The 9,771-nt window shown below is 35.8% G+C and overlaps 1 protein-coding gene across 1 annotated transcript; it reads left to right on the top strand.

Annotated features, from left to right (window-relative positions):
* Window positions 1–1,005: 1,005 nt before the first annotated feature.
* LOC110443876 (zinc finger protein 91-like) lies at window positions 1,006–9,610 on the top strand. Its single transcript, XM_021488312.1, has 2 exons — window positions 1,006–1,035; window positions 6,530–9,610. The coding sequence occupies exon 2, from the start codon at window positions 6,911–6,913 to the stop codon at window positions 9,593–9,595; it is 2,685 nt and encodes an 894-aa protein (XP_021343987.1). The 5' UTR covers window positions 1,006–1,035; window positions 6,530–6,910; the 3' UTR covers window positions 9,596–9,610.
* Window positions 9,611–9,771: the final 161 nt, after the last annotated feature.

Genomic DNA, 9,771 nt, shown 5'->3' with positions numbered 1-9,771 from the left:
ATCGTTATAAAAAATACTGTTCATTTCCGGAATACTTATCGCCATCCGCCATCCGAAGTACAATTAGAATAAGTTAGAAGTTTCCGGTTCTTGCAAACATTGCATCGGAATATGTGTAAGTATCAGGGTTTTCACTCGAAGCTGTTGTTAAGAATTTGTACGTTAACGAGTATTTGTTGTGAAAACGCATTGCTGCAAACGCATGAGTTAATGAATGTCCATAGGTTGTTGTTCAGTTGAACATCGCGAATCAAAAGTCATTATGGCCTCTCCCGGTCCGACCCCCTAGTAGTGCCGGCCCCTATCCGGTCCGTCCATAGTAGTTCCGGCCCCAAAGTCGTTCCGAACATTTAGTCGTCCCGACCCCGTTAGTGTTTTTCCTTCACTTGTTAACACTGAATTGTGTTTTATGCATGAATCATATGTATAAATATATTTAATTTGCATGTAACAGTTTTACATTTTGCATTGTGTTTATTGAACACAAAACAAATCTTTGTTTGTACACAAAACAAATCTATGTTTATACACAAAACAAATCTATGTTTATACACAAAACAAATCTATGTTTGTACACAAAACAAATCTATGTACAAAAAATCTATGTTTAAACACAAAACAAATCTATATTTGTACACAAAACAAATCTATGTTTGTACACAAAACAAATCTATGTTTATACACAAAACAAATCTATGTTTGTACACAAAACAGATATACACTTGTATCCTTACATTAATACAATGTGCTTAATATATTAATACAACATTGATGAATACCATTCTGAAAATCATAAATTTACAGATTTTGATTGAATATCAGTGATAAATATATAGTGTTAGTAAATATTTTATTTCATCATACTCCTTGTTTTTGAAAGACATATATTTGTATGAAGTTATTATATTTTCAGGTGAGAAATTCTGGTTCCAGACAGAGTGAAACAATTAGTTGGTTATCTCCCCTTGATTGCAGTTGCCTAGAAGTTGTCCATGTTTTGACTCAGCTCAGAGAAGGACTATATAATGACAATGTGTATGTATGTTAAGAAACTGTAATATATATGTTAGATAGCTTAGGGGCTATAAATATCAATGATGATTGAAATTTTGGGGACTCCGATAGTTGAGTCCTTGGCCTGTATTCATGAAGCCATTATTATGCTCAAGCATGGATTCTGTGCTCAAACCATCTTTCTTGTAACTCACTTAAATCATGTCAAATGATAAAAAAGTGAATTGTAAACATTGGAAACCTTTTTTAAGCTTGCCTATTCAGAGAAAAAGTTTTTTTCCAGACAGTGTTGGATCATCACTCTAAATACACAGTTGTCTATTATGAGGTTAAAGTATTTATATCGAGTATAAGAAATGTGCTGGATCATATTTTCATGTTTTAGGGGCCTAAAACAGCTTAACTGGACTTGGTTAAAGTTTTGGGGCAAGTTTTGTTGTTTAGTGTTGGATCACCACCATCAATAAGCCATTGTCTATTATAAGGTTGAAGTATTTATATGGAGTGTAAGCAATGTGCTGAACCATATTTCATGGGCCAAAAACAGCTTAATTGGACTTTTTGGGCAAGTTTTTTTGTGCAGTGTTGAATCGGTCACCGCCATCAATACGCTGTTGACTATTTCACGTTGGCTGGTCATCTCTTCTTACATGTTAAGGTACAGCAAAATCTTGTTACATTGCCATCATTTGTTCAAAGAAATATTGGCTTTATAAAGGGGTTTGGCGATAAATTGAGGGAAATGTATAAGGAATTATTAAGAAAAACATGATTAAGGGACCTGAAAATATGTTGGCATTAAGTGAGGTGGAAAATGAATGACGGGCATTATATTGAGGTTTTACTTTACATTTGTTTCTATTCAGTATTGATATTTGCTATCTTACAACATCTATCACCAATAGGTGCGCTATGCTGTTCTCCAATAGCTCTTGTTTGGCTTGAAGTTTCTCTATTTTTTTCCAATCATTGAAAAAAAAAATCTTTATTTATCTAAACCGGAACAATGGATTGAGCACAAAATTCTTGCTTGAGCATATCTTCTCATCAACTTTTTGAGGACCCACTACATCTCGTACATTGTAGTAATGGAACTCATCAAAATTTTGAAAAAAATGTTGAGCATCGCCTGTAAAAATTCTACAAAAATCGCTGATCAGTTTATTCCTCAACTCAAGAGACAAATATGTACAATGTACAGTAGGCATTGAAAGAAATTTATTTTGTTTGTTTCTTTTATAAAAATTGATGTCAGTGTTGATAAATATTAATATTGACTTAAAGTTAGTTGGAATGGTGATGTTTGGTCAATAGCATGCTTGGATGAAGAGCTACCGACTTTGTTCAAATAAATGACCTCCACCAATATTCAAGGTCACAGGGGTCAAGAGATTTAAACCCTGGACTCTCCAAACTCTTGGACCTGACCTTACTGACAGAGCTATCCTAAACCAGGTCGCTGATGATCGACCCAGTCCAGCTCTGCTTCACATAAAATGTGTCCATAAATCAGGTTTTTACAGAATATATAGGAACAGATAACCATGCAGTTTCATATACAGTTGATTAATTTTGGGTTCTGATATTATCAGAGAAATGATATCAAATCGGAAATAATTTCTTCTTTACATTTGTAGCCCACCATTAGATGATGCCCTGCGTCCGTGGTCCGTTGTCCATCCATCCGTCCTTAAACAATTCTTGTTATCACTATTTCTCAGGAAGTGCCAAAGGGATCTTTCTCAAATTGTATATGTAGGTGCCCCTAGGTCTGTAGTTGTGCAGGTTAACTTTTGAGACTGATCAAATAAACAAAATGGCCGACAAGCAGTCATCTTGGATTTTGAAAGTGAAGGTTTGTTATGGCTAATACTCAGGAAGTACTGGAGAGATCTTTCTTAAATTTTATATGTAGGTTCCCCTTGGTATGAAGCTATGCATATTTTCTTATGAGACTGATCGGATAAACAAATCTTTGATTTTGACAGTTAAGGTTTATTAGTGATATTTCCCAGGAAGTACTAGAGGGTGCTTTGTAAAATTCTATATGCAGGTTCCCCACTATCCTTTATTGTTCACGATTACTTTTGAAACTGATCAGATAAACAAAATGGCCGACCGACAGCCATCTTTGATTTTTGACATTGAAGGTTTGTTAGTACATGTACTATTTCTCAGGTTTGATATGTTGGTTCCACTTGATCCCACATTGTGCATGTTATATTTTTAAACTGATCATAAAAACAAAATGGCTAAACAGATCTTTCTCATATTGTGATGATCAATTCTATTTCTTTCACATTAAGTACTGTACTAGTAAATATGTGAAATGACAAACTCACTTTGTAGGTTGTCTTTCATACACATCAGTATTAAGTTTAGATAAAAAAATACCTCAAGGTGCATTTACTGTTTACATGACTCGATCAAACAGATTAGAGAAAAGAAGAGAAAAGATCGAACTGTCAAAGAACTGATGAATATGGTACAATGGTGGGCGCCAAGATCCCTCTGGGATCTCTTGATTCAAACCCCCCAAGCGGCGCATTGCGCAGCCGGGGTTTTGATCTGTAAACACTTTGTCTACTTCCGATGCTTCCCCATGCGTGAAAGCCTTCTGAGAAATTGAGGCCGCATACTGTCTACAAAAAAATGATGGTAAATCCTACGGTATCAATATTTATTACAGTTTACTAGTGAAGGGCAAAGTGAGCTTATCCCATGGCGCAGCGTCCGGCGTCCGGCAACTTTTTCCTTTTAAACGCTACTTGTCCTGAACGGCTCAGAGGATTTTGACCAAATTTGGTCTGAAGCATCATTGGCCAAAGGGTTCTCAGTTTTGTATAAATGGAGGGTGTAGCCCCTCTGTGGGCCGAGGGGCGGGGCCAATAGGGGAAATAGAGGATTTGTTTTTCTCCTACTATACAAGTGAATTGATTTAAATCAAATGCAGTCTGAAGCATGCTTAGGAACAAAACTGAGGTGTGTGGATCCCCTTCTTTGGGGCAGATGGGTTGGGGCCATTAGGCCAAAAAAAAAGCTGTCTGTTTAGGCTTGCCGACCGACCCTAGCTTTTTACCCCCGACCCAAAACTTTTTTTTTCAAAACCAAGCTGATTTTCGAATTTTAGAAGGTTCCTTGCCTTTCAAAATGGATTCCAGCTCCGTGTTGGTGCTAAATGTCATCATATGGAGCACAATTTGCCTCCAAATGAACCTTGTTTATGTAATTCATTGTTTTACATACAATAGTAGGGTCATGATTATTATAATCAAGGTACATAAAAAATATACAAAAACAAATAAAAAAATCCGACCCTTGTTTTTTGGCCATGCAACCCTAAATATACTATATATATTTTTTGGCCTATAGAGGAAAACATTAAAGATCCTTCACCTTCTGTACCGTTGAAGGGATTTTAACCAAACTTGTTCTGGAGAATCTTTGGGCAAAGGGAATTGAATATTTATAAATGGAAGATGTGCCCCCCCCCCTCAATTTGTTTAATTTGTATAAAAAGGGGCATGTGAGGCACAATAGGGGAAATAGAGGAAAATTGGGACATAACATGGAAACTCATTTTCTTGATTTATAAACAGATTTATATGTAGTTCTTCTTGCGAATTTGTTTCTTGTACTCCTTTGATAAACCTGTATGGTACTCAGCAGGTTTTAGATTGAAAAATAAAATACCAGGTGAGCTATTAAGGCTCCTGGGCCTCATGTTTTTACATAACTACACTATTAGTACCATTTTTGTGTGGACATCTTACCAGATAATAGCAGCAAACAGCAAAATTGCAGTGAAAACCCATTCAAAATGGCGTTCTGTTTTGTCGTCAAGCGTGACGTCATTAGAACTTTGCGTCAAAAACACATTCCTGCGCTTTTCTTTTGTAGCAATATTTGCGTGGCGTGTTGTGAAAAAAAATGTAGGAAATAGATAATTCCTTGGTGTTCCCGTTCAATACGATATATTTTATTCACTTGTATAAAACGAATATGTATGATAACAACCAAAAAACCAGCGTTGTAGCAAAATGCATCTTCGTAGCTGCCTCGAGAAGTAATAACTGTTATTCCGGGGTGTGTGTGTGTGTCTAGAATTGACGCTTTCACCTAGAATACCGTTGATATTTTATCCACAAATAGTCAAATAGGTAAATATTTACAAAAGTCGCTGCGATTTTTACAAAAGGTATAAATGATATTTTATGTAAATTATGTTATGTCCCGGATTTTTCTCTCTCAGAAGATGACGTTAATACCAAATCATTGACAGTTAAGCCTAAATGTGCGATTAAAAATGTACATTTGCGTGCTGTTGGACAATTATTGGGTGACAATAGTGCAAATAAAAGGATATTGAGTGTGAGCAGAATTTTCTGAATGACAAATTTAATGCTTTTATATAATTATGATGAAATAAATTCAATTATGCATGATCTGTTCCCTCGTGGTTGCTGGACTGTCAGTAAGTCATTTACATAAAAAAGATTTCGTGTCCATCAGCTTTGCTGCATTTTCTTGTGTAGCCTGCAATCGTCAGCTGTTTGAGTCACCCTTCAAAACATGTAGTTCTTGTTATCATTGTACCTCTCAAGAAGACAGATATTTGTCAAGTTTCATACAAATGTTCCCCTTTCAACTATATATGAGACCGACAATAAAATAGTTGTTATATTACTTTTGGTAATGATATTATTTTACCATGATTGTTTTATAATCCAGATAAACGATACAGGCACTCTTAATTAGTCTTTTGTCAAAATTATTTCAACAAGAAAAGTTACCATTGGGCTGCTTTCAGATGGCAATCTTTTTTATGGCAAAAGTAATTATTTGCCAACTCACTGCAGGACAATAAAACATATGGAATCTAGCATGTAATGCAGGTAGGCAGAATATAATATATATGTGCGTTCCCTGTTTTGGCTCCAAAAAATAGGATAGCTATATATATAGGCAGGTAAGAAAATATTTTTTTGTTTTATTATTTTTTCTGGTTCAGAAAATCTTGATTACTGGCATGAATGTTTAAGTATACATTAATTGTTTTAATAAAGTTGCTCTAACAGTATTAATAAAACAACACCACAGGAGTTATTCATACTAAAGGGCCTTTTGTTAAATCTGAGATTAAAAACTTCATTAATGATTAGTAATCATCAGCATACATACATGTATATATTGTGCGATACAGTAACTCATGTGGGTTAATTCTAAGCTTGCCAAGGTTTCATATTTTAGAGGGAGACACAATATTTTATTAACCATCAAACCTGTCTGTGACATTTTTCTCCATCATGATAGCTCAAATGTTAGCTGGTTGAGAGTCAAGGGATCATTGCTAAATAAAAAAGTCTACCCCATATTTAATGGAAATAGCCAAGCAATCGATTGAAAGTTTTTAATCATACTTTGATGTCTTTTATTTTGGTTTCAGGATGAAGTAATCAAGAATGTTGGCAGATCTCTGTGATACATACTTTGATGTCTTTTATTTTGGTTTCAGGATGAAGTAATCAAGAATGTTGGCAGATCTCTGTGATAGCAGATGGCCTGTCGAGGACGTAAGAAATGGAAATGCTTGTGATTAGACTATATCAACGTGTTTGAAATAGTAATCCAGTGAAAGGATTTGTGTGAGAAACAGTTGTGACTGTTCGGACTGGCTGGTGCATATTCAACAAACTGAAAAAATTACGTATAGAATTATTTATACTGGAATGTATCAATTTCGTAACATGGAGAGTATCAATATGAATGTGTTGCAGCCTACAGTATGATTTCCTGAAGCAAGCATGTACACACGCATATCAAGTGTATTCTCCCGGAAGAAGATCTTCGCAAATTGAACAGTTGTGATAATGACATCAGTGATACCAAAATTACAATGGCAGCATCAACTTATATCAGTGATACAGAAAATGTCAGCAACAATCAGCTAGTTGAAAGCATTAACAATTCTTACATTACGAATTACCAAAGCAGCTCTGTGGTAAAATCAGAACCACTTGACGGGGAAAGTTTTATTGAACCTGTTGCAGAAAAAAACAATGAAGATACCAACATCTTTCAAAGAACAGATTTTGGATTATGGGACATAGAGCAAAGATGTCTTGAAGAAAAGAATGTTACTCTTAAAACAGAGGAGTATGTGGAAGATTTATCGGTACCCCAACAGGAGGAGGCGTTGGATGAAGAAAATGGGAAATTTAGCTGTGATATTTGTGGCAAGGTATTCACACAAATCAGTGACCTTAGAAAACACACGAAGCTTCATAAGCAGTCAATCAAATGTGACGTGTGCAACAGATGTTTCTCTCAAAAAAGTCAATTGCAGACCCACATGAAAATCCACAATAGAAACACAGTTAACAAATGTGCCTTTTGTGAAAAGACATTTAAAAGAAAAAATGCTTTCCAAATGCATATGGACTCTTTACATACTATGACGTCGTGTGATATTTGTGGACGACAAGTTCCTGGAACGCTGATGTTCCAATACCATACACTTGCTCATGAGCACGAAAAAAAGTCACGTGACTTCTGTTGTGATGCATGTGGGGAAATTTACAAAACAGTTGACAGTTTTCGAACACATCTTGAGATTCATAAGAACGATGGGATACCTTACACTTGTGAAATTTGTGGGAAAACATTTACTACAATTACCAATATTGGGCGTCATATGTCATCACATAAGAAGAATCCTTCCGATACACATCAAAGCTCTAATCCTTCTTCTGATTGCAGTGAAAGCAATAACGACAGTATAAGTACCTCGCAAACCCTGACGGTTTCAGATGTTCAAAATTTCATAACAGTGTTTATATGCGAACTGTGTGATGAAACTTTCTTATGCAAACTCAAGTTGGAAACTCATTATGAAAGTCATAAAACAGAATGCAGGGATCGTAAACATTGTAAGAAGACATTTGATACCGGAACAGCTCTAAAAAAGGATGTAGAAAATGCACAAACGACAACGACGACATGCAACATCTGTGGTAAAGAAGTTTCGAAAAATGACCTGAAAACTCACAAGGCTGAACTCCACACAAAGGATAGACACAATGCGTGTGCAAAAGAATATTCTGGACTGAATGGGGAAAAAAGTCATATTCCTACCAGCAATTCGAAAGAAGAGAAGAAATATAGTTGTGATATTTGTGGTAAACGATTCACACAAACCTCAGGAATAAGGCGGCACATGATATTTCATCAACAAAATATCAAATGTGACAGGTGCGGTCGTCATTTTTCAGAAATGCGCAGTTTACGCAGTCATATGAAAATTCATCTGAGAACAGAATTTCCGAAGTGTGAAATTTGTGATCAATCATTCAAAACAAAAGTCGTTCTCCAAAGGCATATACGTACTTATCATACCACTGAGTCGTGCGATATTTGTGGACTACAAATTCACCTACAGTTGATGGGTAACCACAAACTAGCTCATGAGCACGAGAACAAGTCACGAGATTTCATTTGTAGTATATGTGAAGACAGTTTCAAAACTGCAGACAGCTTTCGAACTCATCTTGAGATTCACAAGAACGACGACCGACCGTACACATGTGAAGTTTGTGGGAAAACATATATCACAGTTAGAAATTTAAAGGAACATGCACGTTTGCACAAAGACTGTGAGGATACACAACGACTTCGAGACTCTGAAGATTCGTCCATTAAAAATGGAAGCACTATCAAAAACCTACAAATGCCTGAACTTGATGACATTTCTATCGGTCAGAAGAAAAAGTCAGTGACCCCTTGTAATTTGTGCGGAAAAATATTCTCTAAAAAATTGAATTTAGATCTACATTTGAAAAGACATCGTCGGGAAGAGAAGAAACGCAATCAACGTAAAGAAATATTCAAAACAGAAATAAGTCTTGGAAACCATATTGACAATGTTCATATGATGAAACCTTGTGAAGTTAGTGTTAAAACATTTACAAAAGGTGAACCGAAACATCAAAGGGCTGATCATATAAACAAGAAACAATATAATTGCGATGTTTGTGGTAAAATGTGTAATGGGCTAAATGGAATAAAACGGCATATGGTTTTTCATGAGGGTGTGAATGACAAGAAATCTAGGTGTGACATTTGTGGGAAAAACTTTGTACAAACCAGAAGTCTGAAGATGCACATGAAAATTCACAAGCAGTCCATAAAATGTGACAGGTGTGGTTGTTGTTTTTCATCAAAAGCACATTTAAATTCTCACATGAAAATTCACATGCGAACTGTATTTCCCAAATGTGAAATGTGTGATAAATCATTTAAAACAAAAGTTGTTCTCCAAAGGCACATACGTATTTTTCATACCACTGAGTCGTGCGATATTTGTGGACTACAAATTAACCGACAGTTGATGGGTAACCACAAACTAGCTCATGAGCACGAGAGAGAGTCACACGATTTCATTTGTAGTATATGTGCAGACAGATACAAAAATGCAGACAGCTTCCGAACTCATCTTGAGATTCACAAGGACGAGGACCGACCGTACACGTGTGAAATTTGTGGGAAAACATTTATCACATTTAAAAGTATAAAGGATCATTAACGTTCGCACAGAGGTCGGACAGATAAACATGAACATCAAGACTCTGAAAATTTGGATAAAAATAGAAGCGGGAACACAAACTTACAAATATCTGGACCTCTGGATGGACGTTTTGTTCAGGAGAGAAAGTCCGTGTCCATATGTGATTTTTGTGGTAAAATATTTCCGCGAAAAGG

This window comes from Mizuhopecten yessoensis, unplaced genomic scaffold, assembly GCF_002113885.1.
Source record: "Mizuhopecten yessoensis strain PY_sf001 unplaced genomic scaffold, ASM211388v2 scaffold716361, whole genome shotgun sequence".
Taxonomy (NCBI): domain Eukaryota; kingdom Metazoa; phylum Mollusca; class Bivalvia; order Pectinida; family Pectinidae; genus Mizuhopecten; species Mizuhopecten yessoensis.
The sequence above is the reverse complement of the archived record's forward strand: the minus strand, read 5'-3'. Positions and strand labels throughout refer to the sequence as shown.

What these genes read in the sequence shown, in the direction of transcription:
- LOC110443876 (XM_021488312.1), top strand. Translation starts at nt 6,911, where the DNA reads ATGGCAGCATCAACTTATATCAGTGATACAGAAAATGTCAGCAACAAT.